This window comes from Podarcis vaucheri, assembly GCF_965113315.1.
Source record: "Podarcis vaucheri genome assembly, chromosome: 1".
Taxonomy (NCBI): domain Eukaryota; kingdom Metazoa; phylum Chordata; class Lepidosauria; order Squamata; family Lacertidae; genus Podarcis; species Podarcis vaucheri.
In genome coordinates this window covers 114,017,772-114,042,493 of record NC_138759.1, presented here as the reverse complement: position 1 = coordinate 114,042,493, position 24,722 = coordinate 114,017,772, and the positions used below count along the sequence as shown (strand labels likewise).

The window sequence follows — 24,722 nt, the reverse complement described above, 5'->3', positions numbered from 1 at the left end:
GGGGGGAAATGAATAAAAAAAATTATTCCCCCCCCCACCGCAGCTGCCGCCCCAAGCCTTGCGCACACCTGCCCGAAGCACGGGGCACCCTCCGAAGGGCTCCCCGTGCTTCGGGTGATAGGCTGCCGCCCCAAGCCTCGCACGCTCGGCGGGACCTCCTGCCGGGTGCGCAAAGCTTGCGGACACTCGCCGGGGCTGCAGGCTGCTGCCCGCAAGCCTTGTGAGCCCGAGGGAACTCCCGCCGGGCTTACAAGGCTTGCGGATAGCTTCCTGAAGCCTGGAGAGCAAGAGGGGTCGGTGCACACCAATGCCTCTCGCTCTCCAAACTTCAGCGAAAGCCTGCATTCGCCTCATAGGGCGCACACAGATTTCCCCTTCATTTTTGGAGGGGAAAAAGTGCGTCCTATGGGGCGAAAAATACGGTACTAAGTATGGGCTATTTTAAGTGCTTCTGTCCAGAAAAAGCACAGAAGCCTCATGGAGCTCATTATGTGCACCGGCCATAGCATATACCTCAGTATGCTCCAGTTTAGCACACATTTTTACTTAATTTTGCACGCACGCACACACACATGCACACACATATCAATTAGTGTACAGTTTGTAAAGTAGCAGGCTCCTATAATATTATATCAAGAATAGGAGAATGAATCACTTGTGAAGAAATGCCACCTTTCGAGTTATTTTATTCTGTTTCATTCCCCCCCCCCCACCTTATATAGCTGGCCGCCAAAGCTGTATTGTGTATCACAATATTACATACCAAGGCAAATTAAAACAAGTGCAATCAAGGCAATGCATCTAGAAGGGACTAATAACTGAAAATCTGGCGATGGCTATTCAGACCAGTCAATTGCGCTTCCAGTTTAACAAATTGAGGCTGCAAACCTGTACATACTTATCCTAGAAATTAGCCCCACTGAGCATTATGTCCAGGGACTTCCTTCCTTACTTCTGAATTGTGTTGTAAGAACTACAAAATCTTTGTGGTGTAGGGGTTAAGAGTGGTAGACTCGTAATCTGGGGAACCGAGTTCGCGTCTCCACTCCTCCACATGCAGCTGCTGGGTGACCTTGGGCTAGTCACACTTCTCTGAAGTCTCTCAGCCCCACTCACCCCACAGAGTGTTTGTTGTGGGGGAGGAAGGGAAAGGAGAATGTTAGCCGCTTTGAGACTCCTTCGGGTAGTGATAAAGCAGGATATCAAATCCAAACTCTTCTTCTAGCATCTTTTACAGCCAGTTCTGCAACCTTATAAGTAAACTTCCTGCATTAAAAACGAATCACCTTATGATTAGATGGAGAGCTTTGCTTCTTGTCTGAAAAGACCCTCAATAGCTCCCTGCTAGATATTGTGTACACATGATGGTGTGGAATGTAAAGTGGTAGATCTTCACCCATCCCTTTGCTGCATGGTTATAAAATCCTACTAAGATTTTAAACCAGCTGTTATTTGTTTCGGCTTGCCAGCAAAGACGGAAACCTTTCTCTCCAGGATTTCCCGGACAGGAAGCAATAATATGCCTAAAGAGGCAGAGATTTCCTTACAAGGTGGATAGCATACAAAGGAGTTTAGATTAGTCGCCAGCAGTTGAGCTGAATTACTGTGGAGCTGCTGACTCGTAGAAGAGAGGATCATTCTTAATCATGGCTCTCTTGTTTTCGTGAGAACCATGATAAGCGGTGCTTGCAGAACCTTTGAAGATGGCCTTGCTTTGGGTTGTATTCTGGCAAGGCCATCTTCATGGACAGATGCAATACTGCAGCCCTATTCTTTGAGAATATCCCACAGAATATTATGTGGTTTGTGTCCAGAGAAATGTGAACACAGCTTAGCTAATGAAACAGTGCCAGAATTTTCAATAAGGCTTTGGAGCAGGTGAGATCTTCTCAACTTCAGGCAGTCTTGGCTTCAGAATAGTTTGGGGACAAAAATTGACTTGGTCACCCTGGTGGATGACATAGAGCAGGGTGGGTAGTGCAGTGTTGTTAGTCAAAAGCTAATCTTTTGAGATAGATTACAAAAATTTAAGCTGATGTAGCTGGTGAGTCACACAGACATCTGCCTTGTTGGCCAAGCCTGGGGGTAGGGTGCAGGTTCTGGAAATATTTATTGGCCCTCTTGATGTATTCAAAAGATACTGTGAATGCAGAGTTCAACAGGCCTAACAAGGTCCTATATTTATTCCTTTTCATTGGGAAAAGTGGTGATCGTTAACCCCTGCCTGAGCCATTTATCATCCTTCAGCAGCAACTAAGGAAAGTTGGAAGAAAGGTTTCACAATCTGTCTCCTGAACTGGGTAGATTCTGGTTGGGCTGTTATGAGAACGCACTCCCATTAGGGTGAAACCATGGTTCAGTGGTAGCACAGCACATGCTTTGTTTGCCAAATTCAACCCCTGGCATCTCCTGTTAAAAGAATGAGGTAGTATGTGATGTGAAATACCTCTGCCAGAGACCCTAGAGGGTTCCCTAAGGTATGGGGAAACTGGTACCCTACAGATGGGATTGTAACTCACATCATCCTTGACCATTGGCCATGCTGTTTCGTCCTGGTGGAAGCTGGAGTCTAGTACCACCTGAAAGTTCCCCATCCCTTCCTTCAAGAGACATTTGCATGAGAGTAAACAGTATTGGTGTAGATCAGTGTGTCCTAAACTTGGGCCTCCAGCTGTTTTCAGACTATAATTTCCATCTTCCATCATTCTTGACCACTGGTCTTGCTTGCTAGGGATTATGGGAGTTGTAGTCCAAAACCAGCTGGAGACCCAAGTTTGGGAACACTGGTGTAGAGGACCAAATAGTCTGATCTATTATAAGGCATCTTCCTATGTTCCCAGCATGATGATCAAGTTATGAGGGTCACTTCCACCAAGATAATGAGGACCTTTAGACTGGAGCCATATCCTCATCTCATGGAGACCTTGTCCATTATCACTGGTCCCAGACAGCTAGGCACAGCTTCTAAGGTGCCACTCTGTCTTTAAGAAGATGCAAGTCTTTTAACAGATGCCGTGTTTTTTCAATAGGTGACTCAGGTCTTTGTAATCTAGTAGGCTAACAATGGGCAACATTGTCACTTTTGATGAATGCATGCTTCCTTGGTGTGCGAATGAGCCAACTCAAACACCACAGATAGGAGAACTTCAAACAGTTTTGCAAATGCTTCAGGTGGAGTAGCCCTTCTTCACACATGTGAATAAGCACACTAAGCTCTGCCACCCCCACCACACCTGGCGGCCATTCCCATTGCCTTTCACAAGCTGGAGGGTGAACTGCACAGTTTAGACCTCTAGATTCCAAAGCACACAGAGAGCCTCTGTAACTGCAGGAAATTCTGAACTGCATAAGTTTGCTCTGCAACTTGTGGAAGATGGGGTGGAGACCCAGCACTCTTGCTGTTCCCTCTCATGTGTTTAATCAACACATAAGTGGAATACTTACATAGGGTCACATGCACACCATACATTTAAAACACATGGGTACCACTTTAACAGTCAAGGCTTCCCCCAGAGAATCTTGGGAACTGTAGTTTAGCTCTTGCGGTGCTAAAATTCCCAGCACCTTTGACAAACTACAGTTCCCAGGATTCTTTGGGGGAAGCCATGTGCTTTAAATATGTGGTGTGGATATGGCTTGGGCTCCTGTTTTTCAGTGGAACCTGTTCAGTGCACTGCAAGACATCAAGGGCAGAGTAATCAAGTAAGGGGAAAGCTCTCTTTGTTTTTGTTTTTTTAAATAATGTTTATTAAAATTTCACAAGCAATAAAAAGTTTCAGAAATTAAACATAAAAAAACTACAAAAATGAAAAAATACAAAAACAAAACACGTAAAATTACACAATAAAAAACAGCTTACAAAAGAAGAAAAGAAAAAAGGAAAGAAAAGAAAAACCAAAAAGCAAAACAGAAAATAGATTAGTATTTTCATATCTTATACTTCAATCACTAGTTTCTTGACCTCCTCGCATCTCCCTTTTTGTATTCCAGTTCAAATATTTAATTCAGCAAGTCCTTACCCTATGGCATTTATCCTCACTCAAGATACTAACCTATTATAAATATCAGTTTTCCAATTGTCAATCCCTATTTACATTTCCTTAGAAATCTTTTTACCAATACCACTTATTTTCCATCAGACATCGTTTTAACCTTTAACATTCATCCCTTTAACATTCATTAATTTTACAGTATTTCTGTAGATAGCCTTTAAATTTTTTCCATTCTTCTTCCACCGACTCTTCTCCCTGGTCACGAATTCTGCCAGTCATTTCTGCCAATTCCAAGGGGAAAGCTCTCTTTGATATGGACGGCACCAACATTAATGAACTTCCTGTGACAGCTGAAGACGCACTTATTGGGTCAGGCCTTTGCTGGGTGTTATTGCTGTGTAGCCTTTTTGTTAATTATGATTTTAGTTCTACTGGGACGGCTGTTAACGGAGCGTGAAAACTAATTTTGTAAACAAATTTAAAAAGTGATGCATGGATACATGATGTGTAACTCGGTGCAAGGGACAAGCCCGCTTCAGACATTATAGCGTTCATTAATAAAGAATAATAAAAAAGTCATTTATACCCTGCCCTTCCCGGTTCAGAAAACCGGGCTCAGGGAGGTTAACAACAAATTTAAAACACTTAATTGTAATACAACATAGAAGCAGCATAAAATACAGTATAAAAGCATTAATAACAATAAAATGCAAAGTTCAAAAATCATTTTGGGGGAAATCCATCCAATTGGCATTAGATAGTAACCAGGGCTGGCTGAATTAGTCCTACTTGGGCCAGCGAGGAGGCCAGGGGAGAATTAGCTGTGGGATCTCAGAGCAGGTGATCTTCATAAAAGGGGAGGGGAAGAGAAGGGAGGGGAAATAAAAGATCAGGCTGAATTCAAATTAAAGGCCAGGCAGAATAGCTCTGTCTTACAGGCCTGGCAGAAGGAGGTTAAATCCTTAAGGGCCCTAATCTCATGGGACAGAGCATTCCACCAGGTCAGAGCCGTCACTGAAAAGGCCCTGGCCCTGGTGGAGGATAGTCTGACTTCCTTACGGCCCGGGACCTCTAAACTATGGTTATTCATGTACCTTACGGTCCTCTGCGGGGCATACCAGGAGAAGTGTTCAGATGTTGCAACACTGAAATGTCATTTTCATAGCTCCATGATGGGGTTCTTTGTCTTCTAGGCAACAGAGATTTTGCGAAAAACGATCCTCTGGAATTCAAGTCCCATCAATGGTTTGGCGCATCAGTGAGATCGAAAGATGACAAAATTTTGGTAAGCCTTCATTTTCAGTGTTTATTGCATGCCATTATCATCGTATCTATTTACGAGCCAATCAGTCAAATTGACTGAGTTTCAGTTAACGTCTTCGTACACCACCCACTCATAAGTGAGTTGAATCAGCAAGCTCAGGGTAACTCCAATGTACAAAAAAATCAGCAGAATTGTTGGGGGCCGGCAGAATCCACTCAAACTGTCCTATGGGATGTTGAGAGACTGAGGGGAGGCAACCTTTTAATTAAGTAGGTGGGAGAAGATTGTGTCTGATAGGTCACTTCCTGATTCAAATGGAGAAGATGTCCGTAGACATCAATAGAGAAATTAAAGAACTGGGGGAGTAGGGGACCCAGACAGCCCAACAGAGACTTGGGATGCTCAGTGGGCCTAAAAAAGGCAGACTCGCTATTTGTTTGTGGTGGTGGAAAACAGGGTGTTCTCAGAGAGATGGCATGGAGTAGCTGGAGCCCTCAACAGAAGCACTCCACACCGCAGCATTTTGTTGCCGTGCTGCATCTGTATATACTAACGGTGAACTCTGTGAGTGCCCATTTTTACACAGCCAAAACAGTACCATTCACACATAAAAAGGGCAACATCAACAGGTTTGGAGGAATTCAAAGGCCCCAACATTTTTTGGCTATGTTATAGTACAGAGACAGTCGACGTGCTCTCCAGGTGTTGCTAGACTCCAGATCCCAGTATCCCTAACCATTGACGGTGGTGTCTTGGGCTGATGGGAGTTGGAGTCCAACAATATATGTAGGGTACCACAGTTTGACAGACCTTTGTGCACTCCTTGGCCTTTAGATAGACAGAGTTCCTCCAGCTGTCCAGCACCTCACTGCACAGTCAGTGAGCACCCATTTCTTCAGGTGTTTGCTTGGATGATTTGAGTACCTCCATGCAGCAGCTGCTTAACTGAGCTACAGGCTGAGGCAGATGCTGACACAGCCTTGGTGCTTGGGTGGTGCCAGGAAATTAACGGCTAGGGCACCCTGAAAGTTAGCTGACTTGAGGAAGTTTTTGCTTGCGTCGTTTCTTTTCCTTCCCTTCTTGTTATTTTTTTGTGAAACTTCAGCCAAATCACTTTGCGAAGCACCTCATTTGCCTTCACCAGACTGAGTGATTTTGTTTAAGCTGCAGACAAGGCAGACGTTCCCCTCTCTATGGTTGGCTGAGGCAAGCATCATTTGTTCCCTTTTCAAAAGCATCCCCCCCCCCCCGTTGATTCTCAGCCTCTCACTGCACCGTGTATAATGGTGGACTTTTAAAAAGAGCTTTCTAAATGCTGCCATTTTGCTTCCCCTGCAGGCGTGTGCCCCATTGTACCACTGGAGAACAGAACAGAAAGCAGAGAGGGAACCTGTGGGAACATGTTATCTTCATGACGGGTCCAAAGCTTTTGAATACGCTCCCTGCAGGTCAAGTATGTGGAGAATGTCTTGCTATTGTAATTACAGCCCTGAATCTATTTTCTGTGTGCTGTCGTATTATAAGCACAACTTTAAGGTGTGTGGAAGAAACACACCCACACCCTCATCTTTGCAACAGTGGTTTAAGGCAGCAGTCCCCAGCCTTTTGGGGCCCAAGGGGAATATATAGAAATCTAAGAAACTCTTGTGGTCACCACAAAATGAAAAACTGGCGGTGATCAGAACCCTTCTCCCACAAAATAACAGGAAAAACATCTAGACACATTCCAAAACAAATACAACACAAAAGCAAAGAAAGCAGGTTACCCCCTCCCCAAGTAGACAACCAACCAAAAAGGTTTTTTTAATAAAAAAAAATAAAGCCTGGGGGGGGGGGAATCAGAGGGGCAGGAAACCTTGGCAGGCACTTGGGAAGGGGGTATTTGAGAATGCTAAGGTGTCACATTAGTGGTTCTAGAACTAGGGTCCGTGGTCATGCAAACACAAAACCTGTGAGACGATAGGATCCTCTGCAGATCAATTGAATGCTCAGTCTGGTTCCAAATTTCACAGCACGTAGAAATTTCGTAGGGATCTGAAGAGAGAAGTGGAAATATGATGATAGCAATGATCTGTTGGGCTTGATTCTCTCGTTCATTTTCAATGCGGAGTCACTGCGATGGGACTGTGCCAAACGACTGGGAAGGCTAAGGGCCAAATGACGTGTGACATTATATGCGTGGTTCAGCACTGTATCTTTTTTAAAACAAAAACCTGTAAATGGCAGCCTCTGTTGAAGGCTAGTCATGACCTTGGTGTGTACGGAAAAGAACAAACCACAGGGGTACTAGGACCACTCCTCCACCCTCTAAAAAAACACACACGTTTTTGGGGCAAGGTAGGAAAGTTTTTACAATCAGGAGAATAAATGTTTAGATGCTTTCTTGCAAAATAATAATAGCAAGCCCCTTGCCTAGGTTACTGGTACAATATGCGTTGTTGTTTTTTACACGAGGAAGCACCCTGCAATATGTTCCAGTAACAGATACATCATGCAGAGCTGCTGATCATGTAGCTTGGCTCCAACAGCTGGGATGTAAGCTGCATCCTGTTTGGGCAGAACCATCCACTACAGCCCCTGTGACTTTCCAGGTCACAAAAGGTTATTATTCCAGCTAAGCTGGAACACCAAACTTGGATATCCAGCCGTTTTTGTTAAAACAAAGGGGGAACCCAGTAGGTCCAAATTACTTCCGAACTAGAACAGACGCATTTAGTGCATCTCCAGTGGGGATCAAAATTAACCCTCCACCCCTGTGTGCACAATCTATTTAAACAGCAAGAGCCCAGAGAGGGAGAGTGCATTCCAGAATCATTCCCAGGATCAAAGGGGCACGGAATGCCCTGAGTGAAATGTGCACTCTGTTATACACCGCAATACCGATAAGAGACTGTTAGCATTTCTGTTATAAAGCTCTGTATTCAGAGGGATTAACCACATCATAAGAAAGCCTCCTTGGGCTGTCTCGTGGCATGCGAGGGATTAGCTCTGGAATTCCCTTTCTTTTCCTGTTTTAAAGGCAGGCGACATCTCAAAGCTGTTTGTAGGTTGCTGATCTGTAAATAGAGAAGAAAAGCAGCATATACTCGCCATGCTAGATTTCGTACTTAACGTGTTCAGAAACAGGCAGCGCCCTTTGGATCGATTGTGTTGGCCTTAACAATAGGGAGGGGGGTATTCTGTTCTGACCAGCGTAGGTCAGGCCTGCACAGATTATGAGACCCAAAGCCAAATGAACCATATCAGCAGACCAGAGGCCCACTAAACCTCTTTGTGCTGCCTGGCTGGACTGAGTCTTAAAAGGGGGTGGGGTGGGGAATGGCTAAGCCACAATGGCAGGCCACAAGACACATAGCTCGGTTGCATCTGGGGTGACTGGGCAGAGCTCCCCCTTCTGATACTGGTGCTCACTGCAGGGGATTAGGGTCCCTTCCAACTCTACAATTCTATGGGTCTGGGATGGAGCTGCCACTTTGGGTTGGGCAAAGTACAGGACAGGTCAGGCAAAATAAAGTACGCATCAGGGTGGGGATTGGGGGGCGCACACACTTTCATGACACCAAATCCCCCCCTTTGTGGAGTGGGGGTTCCCTGCATTCCACCTCCTGACTCCCATCACCACCCAGGCTCCATTCTTCCCCTTGACTCACATAGACAGGCAGGGCCATTGGGGGTAGACGGCCAGCTCTCAGGGCGCCTTGAGCCACAGATTGAGCCTCTCACCCATGAGTGGGGAGGGGGAGAGGAGAGGTCAGGGTGGTGGAGGGGGCCAAGCGGCAACAGACCCACACCATGTGAGACCGGTGGGCAGTGGCTGAGGAGGAGCACCAGTGAGAGAGAAGGAAGGAGGGGCAAGAGAGGGTGAAGAGGTCCCTCCTTCCCCTTCTCTCTATTGTCGCTCGCTATTTATGGCAAAGGGAGGACACTCAGGAGAACCTCTCAGACCTGCTGGCTTGCTCGGCTACTGCAGTACCTCCAGCTGGGTCTCAAGATACGTTACTTGCTGCCACCAAAAATAAGCCAGAGCACTGTGGCTCTAGTAACTGGACTAATCCTAGCCTAGCCATTAAAGATAATACTTCTAGTCTACATATGAGTAGGCAGTGAGGATGTTCAGCTTCCTGGTGCTGGTGGAGCCCACCTGCAAGGGCAGCTCAGCTTTTTAAAGGCTCTCTCTTTTGAGGAAATGACCTCTGACTCTTTCTGGCCAATGGGGAGCCAGCACCAGTTCACCAGGTAGGGCATCTCCCAGGTAAGCATCTTAAGTACCTCCCCCCCCCCCCATTTGAAGAGAACAAGAGGAAGCTATGTGGTAGCTTGGCTTAGAGCAGTGGTTGGTCCAGATCAGGGTCTTTCTTGACACTCTTATGCACAGGGATTTGTGTTAAACATCTTCACCATCTATTGTTTCCCATTTCTCTTGTTCTCACAGCAAGCATTGACGCTGAAGGACAGGGCTTTTGTCAAGGTGGATTCAGCATTGACTTTACTCAGGTAGGGAAGCTATAACTGTATGTCTTCCTTTTTCAGTACCTGACAGCAAAGGAGAAAGAGTCTGTAGAAATCAATTCTATAAAGGCATATCTGTCAGATCAGCTTTTCAAGGGGCTTCTTACACTTCGCTCCTGTTGGCTTAGATTTATACATCTGGATGTAGCCTGCTAGACAGAAATCATTTATTCAGCTCAGGATTTCAAAGGGCGTGTGAGCAAATCAGGGAAGAATAGGAATTAATAAGAAGGAGATGCTATCTCTCCTACTGGATTAATTCTGCTACAGAATATAACAATATATTTAAGAATTTCCATTTGCCTTTGTCTTTTAACAACACTAATTAGTATGAAAATCAGAATATATATACTGGTCTCTGTCATTATTTCACTGTGCAACAACAGGTGCAGATTCTTAAAGCAGGGATAGGGGAACTGTGGTATTTCAGGTGTTGCTAAACTACAACTCCCATCATTCCCAACCATTGGCCATGCTGATGGGAGTTGGGAGTCCACCGACAATTGAAAAGCCACAGCTTCTCCATCTCTGACTTAAAGAACAGAACCTCCACACGCAGAAGCAGTATATCTGATTACCAGATAATGGAGGGGGAAAAGAAACAAACAGGAATGGTTTATGCCCTCAGCCCCAGCCAGCCCAATGGTCAGGGATGATGGGAAATTGTAGTTCTCAACATCCGGAGGGCATTGGGTTGGGTAGCGATTTAAAGAGTTTTGAAGGGCACTGAATACAATTACCTGGTTTGGATATAGCACTAAACCATAGTTTAGTGTTACAGGAACGAGCCTGCTGGAACCCTAAGGTTCAACAGGAAGCATCCGTTACCTGGTTTAAACTAGCCACAGTTTCTCAATATGTCCAAACTAGGAACTGCGGTTAGGTTAATTTTTTTGTATTAAATCGTGTTTATGGTTTGCATTCAGAGGGGGATGGGGAGAAGATTGCTTGAAGTATGGAATGTTAAGGTAATTGTGAGGGAGTGTAGAATAGCAGTTGGTGGGAATTTGAGCCGTCTATCTTCCACCAGGCCGAAAAGGTCCCTGTCCCCTGCCTTAGACGTTACAAGAAAAGAAACTTACATATTTTTTTCCTTCCACTCTTACCCTAGGGAGATAGAGTACTTCTTGGAGGACCTGGAAGTTTTTACTGGCAAGGTGAGACACAGCTGGTAAAAAGCTGGCCATTCTATTTAATCTTCTGCTGTCCTCTTAAGGACACTAGCAAAATAAACCATCTGCAACAAGTTTCCTTTCTGGCAAGGTTAATTGAAGAGGGGGCGATTTTGAGTGGAGAAGTGGTGACTTTCGCTGTCTGCTGTTTCTCTGCTTCAAATTGTCCCTCCCAGCTGCGGTTCCCATTGCAGGTTTCCTGACCCTCGCAAGACTTTACCTTTGCCAGGGGCAAAACTAGGCTTTATTTTACCCAGGTCAAAGACCCAATATGGCACCCCACACACAAGCATTTGCGTATACACACAGAGATGTCAGCAGCCTCAGTGATGCCCCTCTGGAGGCTTCACCTAGGGCAAAAAAACCAGCTTGCCCCCCATAGCTATGGCACTGCCTTTGCAAGCATGTATTTGGAATCCTGTGAGGATGAAAAGCAGCTGTGGGGCATTTGGAGTAATAGAAGGGAAAAGGGCCAAACATCTCGCCTGGCTGTGTTTCTGCTCAAATCCTAAAGTGGCTTTTTCTGGGATGGAGCAGGGTGGATTCCACTGGGGTTTAGTTATACATTTTTTGCATGTAATGTGTGGTTAGCTCTTGGTTCTTTATGTAGTTGATGAATTAAATGCTTGCCTATGAAAGCTTATGCCACAATAAATACATTGGGATTTGATTGGACTAAGTTGTTACTTGTTAGGAATGAGTTCTGCTCACTCAGTGGGTCTCCCCTCCTCCTTACCCCAGAACCCTGGAATCTGCTTCAGGGGATTGGGAGGAACCCCCAGAACAGGTTTAGGGGGAGCAGAAGAGGCAAACTCCCGTCATGTCAGTGCACCTCATTCCCCTTTGTGCTATGTTGAATTCCACCCTCCCTCTTCAAAGCGCCACAAGATTCTTTGTATTTTTTTAATGCAACAGATTAACGTGCCTATCATTATAGAATCTTTCTCCTCAGTAACTCTCAATTTAATAAAGACGTCGTTTCAAGTTGCTTATTTTTACTCCCAGCTCCATTTGCTTCCATTTGTCTTTTTCTAATGTGAACTAGGAGACTGCAAGTATCGTCTAATAGCTCCGCCTGTGTTTTTATGTCCCCTCTTCTACTTGGTACCCAACAGGCCAGCTCATTTCTGATAAAGTGGCTGAGATTGTGTCAAAATACAACCCTAAAGTCTACACTACCAAGTATGACAGCCAGTTAGCAACGCGGTCGGCCAATGCTGCTTTCGATGACAGCTACTTGGGTAGGTTCCTTGAGAGTAAAACACTGGTAAAAATTGTGTTCCTAGTAAGACTTGAGTCTGAGGTTCTTCATTCCTCCCTCCCCATCCAGTGATATTAGTGAAAGCTAGTGCCAAGCAGGCGTCAAAACGCCCTTGGGAATGACCCATAATGCTAAGCAATTGTTTAAGCCATGGTTTGTAAAGCAAACCACGCGTTAATGATGAACTGTGCCACAGATGATCAGGTAAACCATGACTTGTTTCTCCAAAGTTTGTTTTGCTTTCTATCTGCTCTTGCCTCACACGTTGGCGGTTTGGTGAGTTTCTAAGGCAGAGCTTTCCAAACTTTTCATATTGGTGACACACTTTTTAGACATGCGCAACACAGTTTTACTAGCAAACCAGAAGTTAAACTCACCTCTTTCCAGCCCCGGAAGGTGCGCGGGGAGTGTTCACACAACACACCTACACACTGCAGCCAACACATTGATGTGTCGTGACACACAGTTTGGAAAGCTTTGTTCTTTGTTTTCAACCTTTTTGAGTCCATGGCTCCCTATACCAACTACATTCTTTCTGCTGCACCCCCAAAGGGCTCGCCCCTCAATTATGTCACCCCTTGCCTGCAAAGCTGGCAGCCTCTCTGTCCCTGGTCTCTGAGCCACCAACACCTCCTTCCGCCTCCCCATCAGGAGAATCAGATTAGCTAATTAGGATGGCTAAAACATAAGCAGCCAGATTGACAAACCTGAATAGATGCAGGGAAAACTGCCTCTTGATATTTATTTAAGGTTGTAATAGGTCATGTGCATTGATAAGTCATGATTACCCCTTTCATGTTTGACAGGTTATTCAGTAGCTGTGGGAGATTTCAGCCATGATGGCATAGAAGGTATGGCTTATTAACTTTTGCTCCCTCTTTGATATGATTTGGCTTGCCCCGGCTCCATTATTGTTCGCCAATATCTCACCTCTCATCCCTGTTTTGTGAGTCTTTGGTAAATTTTAAGCACTCTTTATTAGGGACTGTGGGGCTTCTGCATAGCTCCTAGCTTACCACTGGACCTAGTTAAGGCTACAGTCTTGCAGCTCATTGCTAGAGGATAAAGTCAAGAGTCCTTACCTATGTGCAACTATTGGCAGAATGGCGGCCTAAATGGAAAATGTTTCTGAAGGTCATTGACTACTATCCGTATTGGTCATGTCGTCTTTCTTATTTTCAGATTTTGTCTCTGGGGTCCCAAGAGCAGCAAGAACTTTGGGCATGGTAAGGAACTTACATAATATACTTTTAACAGCTGGTATTATCCCAGCAACTTCTAAAATATTGTGCAGTGCAGATGTTAAGTTATATCTTTTTCATGCAGGTGTCTATTTATAATGGAGACACCATGGCGTCCATGTATAACTTTACTGGAGAGCAGGTATAGTTTTCTCTGCAATGTTTTGATTTATATTATCTATCATTGGTTAGTAGAATCTAGGTGTTATAAATTCACAAAGTAACCTACAGCAAATCAGAGAATGTCGATTTGGGAGTTGTTTTAAGAACAAGGAAACATAACTATAAGCAATCTACCCCTGATCACATCAGTTCAAACTGGCAGCATATATGGTTGTTGACCAAGTGTACCTGAAATCAACGAGATTATTTTGAAATAGAGAGCTGCTCTTTGGTTAGAGAAATCCTCTTTCTTGATTAAGGGGGGGGGGCATCTTTTAGCTTAAAGGAACCATATGACAGTTGTGGGTGGAGCCAGAGGCAAAAGTGGGAGGAGTAATCCAAAGCCTTTAAAGAATGCATAGCAAGGGACCTTTTTTAAACAATTTTTTAAAAAAACTTTATTATAAGAAAGAAATAATATTCCAAAATAACATATACAGTACAGCTAAACACATCCCAGATGCAAGTGAGGAGAAGCAAGGGAGTTTTTATTGAGGGGGCAGTCACTAATTCCGAAATATCTTTACTGAAGTATTTACATAAAATGCAACATTTTTCTGTTTAATCTTATCTCCCAGATGGCTGCATATTTTGGATATTCTGTAGCTGCCACAGATATCAATGGAGATGAGTAAGTGATGCTTTTTTCATTCTTCCTGGAAAGAATTGCTTGCCTTAAAAAAAAAAAAATATTGTTTAGGATAAAAATAGAAGATTTGAAAAGAGTAATTGAAAGACAGTGACGCACACAGAGTTTCTTCTGCTGGCTTGTTCTGCTGGGGTCCCTGCATGCATCTTATCTGGAGTGCTTGTTTAGAATGTCTCTAAACATTTCATGAATGGCTTAATTGTCCTGTGAAGACATTATACATAGTACAGCTATGAATCCCTCGAGAGTGGCGTGCTTGTAATTCTAGAGGTTCCTAAGTACAGATCTTGTCTCATCATTCCTTTCTCCCATGCAACTGCCTCAATTCTTTATCTCACTTCTTCCTTTATTTTCCCTTTCCTCCCCTCTCATTCCTTGTGTTAGGTACATCTGACAGATGCCCTTTTGAGAATGAATGACACCACTCGTTTTGTGGGATAGATTAGCTGATTTTCTTTTAATTCATACTGTGTGATGACACATTTAAATGTCTTCGGGCATTCTAATTGCTCTCAGTATCTTTGGGCAGAACTTTTTGGGTTATATCCATGGTTACTCATACTCGGAGCAGATCCCCTGAAATTAATGGATATGGTTAACTTAGGCCCAGTAATTTAAGTCTACTCTGAGGTGAAAGTTACACACATATAAAAAACACTTTGATTTATTTTTTTAAATGTTTTGAAAAATATATTGAATTTGACATAGCTCACCATCACCACTTAGTGTCACATTTGTATAATGCACTTTACAACACACAGAGAATGTTTTGTTTTGTTTTGTTTGCAGCTGTATAGCTGAGTCCTAAGTAGAATTTAGTTGGCTACAACCCATTGGCTACACTGCATACATGGGGGAGCTTTTCTGCCTCCCCATCCTGCAGAAAAGTGACCCCTCCAGAACGCCATTCCAGAAAAACGCTACAGGCTGTCACTGGCAAAGCCCACACACCCCTTAACTGTGTGGGTGAATGGATTCTATGCATGCACACAGGACTGTTGGAATCTTCACTTCTATAAATTCTTAAGCCAAAGGAACAAAACTAAAAACATACAGCGGGTATGATCTGCTCAGTGTTAGGCACCTGCAATTTTCATTGTTTTCAAACCACCAAACCTTTGAATCTTAAAAGTACTTCACTTGGCTAGACTGCAGCTGTCGGTGATGTGAACCTATAGTTCTAAGAATGTTTCTAGACAGGTGTTTATTGTAGGACTGGGGTTCCTCATGCAGGCACATATTTTTCAGGATCCACATTACATTGTTGCTATCAAAATGCCAGCCCATATTTCTTTCCCTTTTAATCTGGATTTAAGAACATAGAAATAGTTTTCTGGATCAGGCCAATGGCCTATCTAGTCCAGCATCCGGTTCTCACAGTGGCCAACCAGGTGCTTTCAGAGAACATGGGCAGAATATGAGCACAATGGCACTCGTGGGAGAAAATATAATAAGTTGAAGAAACCTTTTTGCCAGTGACCCATTTGTGATATCTCTCTGAGCAGGTTGCACTCATATGGAAGCACCTTCAACGTAGGGATTTTTGCCGTGACTGAAATACTTGATCTCTTCCCCTCTCTCTTTTTCTTCAGTTACACAGATCTACTCATAGGAGCCCCACTCTTTATGGATCGTGGTTCCGACGGCAAACTTCTTGAAGTGGGACAAGTTTCTGTTTATCTCCAACAAGCCTCTGGAGGCTTTCAGAGTCAGGCCATGAAGCTGAATGGCTTCGAGGTTTTTGCAAGGTTCAGCAGTTCAATTGCACCTTTGGGAGATCTTGATCAGGACGGCTACAATGGTAAAGCGTTGGGTCATTGGGAGGAATTCAATATTACACTGTTTTGATCATTCTGTCAACACAAGTGTATCTACTTGTCAGATGGAACAATCCCCCCTCTCCTCCCCCCTACATATGTTTTCTAGTGGGTTCTCCTGACTCTACAGAATGGATTTGGGGAAGGAGTGGGAAAGCCTATACAGAAACTTCCTCCCCACCCCAAGCCCTCTAACCTTTAATTTTCAGACCTACAGCAGAAAGCCTTTACACTTCAAATACAATTTATTTTGGAGCATAATTGCATTTCTGGGCAGAGATCCCTGCGCAATCTGAGCCTTTTTGAGGAGGTTCAGACACTCATTGACTCAGAGGTATTTGCCTCATATTGCTGAGTCCATCCCAGTCAACTGTGTGGTGCGAAACTGAATAGGCAGGGAAAAGTCCACGGATCTGAACAGAATACAAAGCCTCCAACTCAGTGGAGGCTAGTCCACTAGGGACGCTGGTGGCACTGTGGTCTAAACCACTGAGCCTCTTGGGCTGGCTGATAGGAAGGTCAGCGATTCAAATCCACATGATGGAGTGAGCTCCTGTTGCTCTGTCCTAGCTCCTGCCAACCTAGCAGTTTGAAAGCACACCAGTGCAAGTAGATAAATAGGTACTGTTGTGGCGGGGAAGGTAAATGGCGTTTCCGTACACTCTGGTTTCCGTCATGGTGTCCTGTTGCACCAGAAGCGGTTTAGTCATGCTGGCCACATGACCCAGAAAGCTGTCTGTGGACAAACGCCAGCTCCCTCGGCTTGAAAGCGAGATGAGTGCTGCAGCCTTTGGCTGGACTTAACCATCCAGGGGTCCTTTACCAAGGGAACCTTTTAGTCCATTAGCACAAATGGAGCACTGTTGCACTAACCTGAGTCTGACCTCATTCAGCCATTCACCACGTTCCAGCCTTCCTCCTTACAACCAACTCAGGGGTGGAGCAGTCACCTTCCTCGTCCTTAGTCTCCGTGCTGCTTTTGTAGAACTCAACAGGGAGAGGGATGGGGACGAAACTGGAATTAGTGGACTCTGTGTGTTGTTGGCTCAGGCTCCGCCTATCATTGGTGGCCCTGCCTTTTGCCAATGGGCATCAGCCAGCAATACTCCCACTGACTCATATGTGTTACTGCAGAATCATCAGGAGTATTTATTTTGATTCCTTTCTATTTGGATATGCTAAAGATTCCTTGTTGTTCTTGTAGACATTGCAGTTGCTGCCCCTTATGGTGGAGAAGACAAGAAAGGGCTGGTTTACATCTACAATGGGAGAGCTACAGGTTTGAATGGGATGCCATCTCAAGTCCTTGAAGGACAATGGGCCTCTGAGACAATGCCACCAAGCTTTGGCTACTCACTGAAAGGAGCTACCGACGTGGACAAAAATGGCTACCCAGGTGATCTTTCATAATAGCAATGCCTGTTCCTGTATCTTGTAAAGTAATCCAACATTTATTTCACAGGGAGGAGCCCAGTTCAAAACTGCGTAAGAAAAAGAGATTTCATGGGGTTTCAATCTTTACTAGGGATGAATAGATCCTCTCAGTTCTACTCTGTTAGCATCCTGACATTGTGATATCTCTTGGATTCTACACCATTTGTATTCTGGAATGAATTTCAGATTTCAGAATATCTGCTATTTCAGAATATTTACAAAATCCCCCACCTGTGGAAATATAGTGGAATTAAAAAATAAAATAAAATAAATCACTATATATATATATATATATATATATATATATATATATATATACACACACACACACACACACACACACACACACACACACACACAGTGGTACCTCGAGTACCACTTAATTCGTTCCGGAGGTCCGTTCTTAACCTGAAACTGTTCTTAACCTGAAGACCACTTTAGCTAACGGGGCCTCCTGCTGCCGCTGCGCTGCTACTATTTCTGGGTTAGCAGAGTCTGTAACCTGAAGCGTATGTAACCTGAAGCGTATGTAACCTGAGGTACCACTGTGTGTGTGTGTGTGTATGTATATTTGTGTGTGTGTGTGTGTGTGTGTGTATATATATAAACACCCCACAAACCTTAGCACTTAACAATTGAACAAAGAGAAATAATAATTTCAGGAATATTTGGCGGAAAGAGGAAGAGTTTCTTTTCATTTTTCTATTTGCTTTTGATATATTTGTGACTGGATATAGGAAGGAAAAAGAGCAAAAATTCTCTGATCAATCAGCTTGCAAAATTGCAAAAACATATCTTAGAAGAATAATGCATATCAACCTTTTGAGTTTGTGTAAACATGTCTGGCAAAGCAGCTCCTTAAAATCTAAGACAGAATTCAGCAGATTTAGGTTCCATAAGCATCCCCTATCTTTACTCTTTTGCATCCATGTTTAAATGTTTACCTACTTGCTCTTTCAGCAAAAGCACTTGCTCCTAATTCATGTACTGAAGACCTTTTGTTAATCAGATATCTTGTGTAACATTCAAAAAAGTCTCAGCTCTAAAAACAATATTATTTTATTCTATTTCCAGACTTGATTGTAGGTGCTTTTGGTGCTGACAAAGTTGCCTTATATAGGTAAGTGCTCAAAATTAAGTCAGAGCCGAAAAACCCAATGATATTTGCATTTTACTGAGGAGCAAAGTTTGCTTCACTGTTAGAGGCGTTGCCTTTTTCTAGCATCATGGTCTCCACAGAATTATCAGGGTGAGGAATGGTTCCTGTTATGTACTGAAATTCTCACCCTGGGCCAGCAGGGGGATACTGTAGATAGTTATGCAAATTAGGGATCGAAAATGACGCTCAGTGATTGGATAGTTTTAGAAAGTTGTTACAGTTATGTGTAATGGAGCTCTTTATAAGCAGGCTGATTGAGCCCTTCAGTTCAGTTCTGGCCTCTGAATAAACAAGAGCTGTTTGAAGAATCACTGTGTCGTCTGATATAACAGTTCTCTCCTTGCTCAGTGGCCTGCAAGCAAGGAGCACAATGTTCTGTTCTCTGGGTGTTTTGTTATTTCCTCCATGTTGCACACAGCTACCTCCATGCATGTTAACCTCTGGCCAGCAGCTGAGCTTAGCAGCAGCTACCATCCTGAGGTTTAGTCATAGGAACTAGGCTGCAATCACAAATCTGGCGTTAAGCAGCAGCAGCATGAGTGGTTTGCAATCAGCCGGTTTGCAATCATGATCCCTGATCCTAGGACTGAGTGGACATTCTGCCTGTAGGTCTCCAGTGACCTCCACCAGTGGGGGAACTCTCCCACCATGAAGGCCCCACTGCAGCATTGGAAAGCACAGCAGTAGAGGAAACACCACCGCTAGGGGTGTTCAAACTGGGAGTAGCTACTATAAGGTCACTACTACAGTAGTGGGGCAGTGCAGTCTGGCCAGTCTGTTCCCTGCAAAAGGGCCCAGTTAGGACCCCAGTCTGATGCAAATGTAGCAGATAATCCACCAGCCCCAGTTAGGACAGGTCTCCTCAGAGGTAGGCCCCACTGAGCCTAAAGAAGAGGACAAGGTGGTTCTTTCATGCAGTAACCCTGTTTTGCTTACCACTTGGTTCTTTTCAAAGGGCACGGCCAGTCATTACAGTAAATGCTGGACTAGAAGTCGCCCCAACCATTCTAAATCCGGAAGACAAATCCTGTGAACTGAATGAAAATGGCCAGAAAGTTTCTTGGTAAGATGACTCGTTTGTATTTTGAAATGGAATCTCGAAATGGATTGGGAGCCTCTTCAGTCAATCAAAGGAGCAAAGGGAATGTGTTTCCCCACACTTCCTGGCCTTATGCAAAGGAGCAAAGGACACAATTTTCTCCTCTGCGAGGTCCATAGCCTGTGGAGGCTCCGAAGAAGCAAGCATATATACAAATCCTTCCTTGCTGTTTTAAAAATGGTCAAAGGCTCTTCCCGGTGGGAATGTTATATGGTCCCATCTGAAGCATGAACAGCTTTGCAAACGTGTCCTATTCTAAGCCCTTTCCAGAAGCAGGAAGAGCCTATCAACAGAACTAGCTAAATGGAAGGGTGGAAATCTGTTCACCTCACTGGGAGAATGTGCTCTAGCCGTCCCCGCCTCCATGAACAAGTCCTGTAAGGATGTGGAAAGGAAGTGAGTGGCTTGTGCTTCGTGTCTTGCCAACTCTTTTGAATGGCCAACATAGTTCTTGCACTCCTCCAAGTGCAATTTTATGGGAAACTCCATTTTGCCTTTATAAGAGTGAGGACCGACCTTACCATTAGGTGGGGGAAGCATACCAATAATGGGCAGCAGCAATGAGGTGTTGAGGAACATAGCTGTGTGTGCTACACAGCCTGCCCTGCGCGCGCGCGCGCGCGCACACACACACACACACACACACACACAGGCTAGCCTGCTGCCTTCAGATGTGGTGCTGAAATATTAAACTGGCAATTCAGTTGGCCTAAGTACATGGAATTTGGGGAGTTTCTGCCTCAGGCAGCAAAAAGTCGTGGACCAGCCCTAATAAGAGCTCAGTTATAGCAGTAAAATCTTACCAAAATAGATAAACTAAGCTCTTAAGAAAGTATATTTAATAACCGGGAGCTGAAGGAACCAGTGGAGGGAACTTTTAAAAGTTTCTTTAAACCCAACTACACCGACCAAGGAATCTGCACATGCAACTAGATCTTATTAACAGTCATGAAAGGGTAGGTCTGGAAGCCACTACTGCACTTTTGCTGATCAATAGATGTAGCTTGACCTTCAAGTACAAAATGTGTTTTGTTTTTAAATATTCTCTAATTTTCCCCAACAGTTTTAAAGTAAAGTTCTGTTTAAAAGCGGATGGCAAAGGAAGTCTTCCCAGGGACCTCAGTAAGTTCCTCAGTAGATTTACTTACCATACACTTCGGTTCTCCTCATATTGTCATCAGGTGTTCAGTGGCAGTAATTTAAATTGTCAAACTTCTTTGGCTGTTCAAAGCCCCATTGGTATCAGACACGTGCAAAACCCATGCCCCTTTTAAATCTTCTGGCTCAGACTTCACACCATTGTTCTTCTCAATGTATGGGGGGCAACTTTGTGGTGGTCTGCTAGCTGGAAAGATCTCCTTCTCTGAGGAATCGGTCAGAGAACCCTGGAAAATGGACCTATCTGGACTCAAATATGGGGTTCCCTGAGTGGTTTAAAGAAGGATGGAAGTATCAGGGAGCACAGCCGTAAGTTAGTGGCTGGCAAAGTTGTGAACATTGTGTGGCACACAATGAGATGAGAGTTGAAGAAGGCCAAGTGACAGTTGATTGCATCCACTAGAGCTGTCCTGTTTGCACAGAGACTTCCACTTTCTCTGTGGAACTTTTGATGGATGCAATAATGGAATACTGAATAGTATAGTTTTTGTAAAATATGCAGGGATTTATATGTAAAATGAACCATGGAAAGAGAAGTCATTGATCTCTTAAGGATGTAAGATGAGTATTTTAAATTGTAAAACAGAAAATTTAATATATATATATATATATATATATATATATATATATATATATATGTGTGTGTGTGTGTGTGTGTGTGTGTGTGTGTGTGTGTTCCTCTGCAGAGGAAAAACTATTTCATTTAGAAAAAGCTAGCATCTTGGGATAAGGCTAGGCTAGAATGTACCACCTCGTATCTGGTCTGTGAGAACAAGGCCTAGCAGCAGCCACTAAGGAATTGTGACACTAATAGGAGACATGCTGGGAAGTTAAGAGACAGGAATGGAACATCCCCACTGAGCAACAGTTAATCTAGGAGACCTGAGGCAGCAGTGGAAACAGAGAGCAACGAGAGTCAGTGCCATGCAGCGAATAGTTCCTGACTAGCTGGCAGAACTGGGTAGAGGCTGATGTTAGCAGCCTATCCTGGCAGTCTTAGTCAGCAACCCCTTTCCTGTATGGTCCTGATTCTCTCAGCCACAGCATCTCTTCCAGCTCATCATCCTGGCTGCTGCAGTAAGGCACGGCAAGACGTGAGCATTGCTTGACTAAAATGCCTTTTCCTTTGGCGGCAGCTTTCCATGTGGAGCTGCTGTTGGACAAGCTGAAGCAAAAAGGTGCCATCAGGAGGGCGCTGTTTCTCCACAACAGGCAACCGGTCCACTCAAAGAACATGACTGTCCCCAAAGGGGGTCGAATGAGCTGTGAAGAACTTCAGGCATTTTTAAGGGTAAGCGTCATACAAGGCCGCAACCCACCCACCTCCTGCCTTCTTGCTATATGTAGGGTTAACGTTATTGATGTCCGGAATCGGGGAGAGCCCTGTCTGGAGTGCCAGGACTCGAACTTGGAACCCTCTGCGTGCAAAGCAGTTGCTGTGCCTCATGGCTACAGCCCTTCTCTTTTCTCCAAAATAATTTACAAATGGCTGCCTCTTATTTGCTTGGTTGTTGTTTTTAATTCCATCCACTATTGTTTCCATTAAAGTGGTAGGTAGCCACAAGCCTTTGTAGTAGATGTTTGATTGAGTTCCATTCCAGTATAATCATGCAGTTTTCGTTTTCTAAAAGCAACTCCATTTTTGTTCTCCCTTAGGACGACTCCGAATTTAGAGACAAGCTCACTCCAATCACCATATTCATGGAATATCAGCTAGATTACAAAATGGCTATGGACTCTACTGGCTTGCAGCCCATCCTTAACCAGTTCACTCCTGCAAATGTTAGCAGACAGGTACAGCACTTAGAGATTTAATGGCAAAATGTACTTTTGAATCGGCAAGTTCTCCTTAAGTTAATTCTCATGGTTGTTCTTTTAAATGTTTGAAAACACGCACAAGCACAAGCACACATTGCTTTATTCCTCGGATGTGGCATTGCACTGAAGTTTGAAATTCCATCTCCACAACACAGAAGAATGTGTTCTGTAACAGTTCCCCTCTGTCATTTGCCCTTTTCAGTGCCGTGTACGCTGTTCAAAAAGCAAAATTTGCCCTTTGCTATTCCCTCTTACTACATAGGGAAAGGGTTTCACATTAATAGTGCTAACTTTCGCACAAAAGGTAAAAGCATGGAGTATATAATGCATACATATTCTGGTAGTCTGAACAATTCAAATATCATATACCTAATTATTACTATTATCATTTTCATATTTAGGCTCATATTCTTCTGGACTGTGGCGAGGACAATGTCTGTCGTCCGGACTTGCAAGTGGCCGTGGACAGGTACGAGTCTAACTCTTCTGTAAAATGGGCAATTAGTATAGTAAAGCCATTTGACCCAGTTCAGACAATCTCACTAAGATATGTGCAAGCCTTTCTTCCACACGTGCAGCCCCATTACTCTTTCTTTTCTGGTACGAGCATTCAGGAATCTTCTGATTAACCATGGTTTCGTGTTCCACCTGAATCAAGAAACTGTGGCTGCTAGCTTCAGGAAAAAGCTAAGACACTGAACCAACTTCAAACTGTGGTTCAGTATCATGGCTTGTTCTAAAGCTGGTAGCCATTGTTTAATGGTTTCGGCAAAATGAGAAACTTTGATTAATTAGAGGTTCCTTGGTTTGATCTCTTGTGCTGTGAAGGGCAGAGCAAAGGGACTGTGCACATGGATGGGCTCTTCCATGTACATAAAGATGGTGTAAAATTTGTTTCCCTTATCTCACATCTTCATTAGTTACTGCTAAATAATGGGGTAGTTCTGTGTCATTTTATCCAGCAGATGGCAGTGATGTTTCTATACTGTATGTTTCGTGAGGCCTAGCTCTTTATAATTAGTTTACATCTAGGCAGGCCAGATACAATAGATTTTTGTACCTTTGCCAAGCTGCACGTAGCCGCAGTCTGTCTTCTGCGCAGCAAAATACCCTCTTTTTGCCCTGCTTTTGAGTTCTGAGAAGACTAGATGGTCCTCAAGAATCTACAATTCTGTGATTCTCTGACTGCTGTTTAGCTGGAAACAGCGCTATACCAAACCCTCTGCTATAGCTGGCCGTTCAATTGTTTTTGTACAATTCTGCTAATGTGTTGCATGACCTTGGCAGTCTACAGATGAAGTTGTTCCTGGGAGCACCTAGGAGAAGTGTTGCCACAGGCTCTTTTAAACGTTTAGTGTGCTGTAGTGGGTGGGGAGCTACAGCGGTGGGTGGGCAAGTTTCTGTAATACTCTGGTGTTGAAGAAATGTGCTTGAGTAGAAGAACCATTTTCGGAAGGATGGACCATTTAGCTGGCGATTTTTGTGCTTGGGGAACACCTGTTTTTGAAAAGCACTCTGCTGATCTAATGAGTGCAATGTCAGAGTGATGCTAGTACCTCACTGGGCCTGAAGTCTCCAACGTGGCACTCTCAGACATACTACTTAGCACCCACCCAGGTCCTCTACTCCCCCCCCCCCCATTTTTTAATTAGTTGGGTTTTTGTTTTGTTTTTTGAAATTCTTTGGTCACAGGTGTCAGCCTGCTTTCTTTTGCTATGTTCTTGTTTTGAGCCATTTAGACGTTTTGCTGTGGGGGCAGGGTTTGTACATCACCAGTTTTCTTCTGTGGAATGGGCATTTTGTGGTGCCTATAGGTTTATCAGTTTCCCAGATATGAACCCAGACTCAAGAAGCTTTTTTGTGGTGAGGGCCTGTGCTAGACTATGAATTTAACACAGCTATGGAAACACATTGATCTAGAGCAGTGGTTCCCAACCTTTTTGAGAGGTCAACCCACAAGTCTAAATGTATTTGGCATGGTGACCCA

General features: G+C 44.0%; 1 protein-coding gene across 1 annotated transcript in view; it reads left to right on the top strand.

Annotated features, from left to right (window-relative positions):
- Positions 1-24,722, top strand: part of ITGAV (integrin subunit alpha V) — a 68,154-nt gene that overhangs the window by 21,691 nt on the left and 21,741 nt on the right. The window contains exons 3-19 of the mRNA XM_082200784.1: positions 5,186-5,277; positions 6,595-6,709; positions 9,689-9,750; positions 10,877-10,922; positions 12,053-12,178; positions 13,005-13,049; positions 13,381-13,424; positions 13,525-13,581; positions 14,180-14,232; positions 15,843-16,051; positions 17,272-17,463; positions 18,576-18,621; positions 19,616-19,723; positions 20,823-20,881; positions 22,054-22,208; positions 22,574-22,711; positions 23,137-23,204. Coding sequence (XP_082056910.1) covers positions 5,186-5,277; positions 6,595-6,709; positions 9,689-9,750; positions 10,877-10,922; positions 12,053-12,178; positions 13,005-13,049; positions 13,381-13,424; positions 13,525-13,581; positions 14,180-14,232; positions 15,843-16,051; positions 17,272-17,463; positions 18,576-18,621; positions 19,616-19,723; positions 20,823-20,881; positions 22,054-22,208; positions 22,574-22,711; positions 23,137-23,204 — 1,615 coding nt within the window. The remainder of the gene's footprint in view (positions 1-5,185; positions 5,278-6,594; positions 6,710-9,688; positions 9,751-10,876; positions 10,923-12,052; positions 12,179-13,004; positions 13,050-13,380; positions 13,425-13,524; positions 13,582-14,179; positions 14,233-15,842; positions 16,052-17,271; positions 17,464-18,575; positions 18,622-19,615; positions 19,724-20,822; positions 20,882-22,053; positions 22,209-22,573; positions 22,712-23,136; positions 23,205-24,722) is intronic.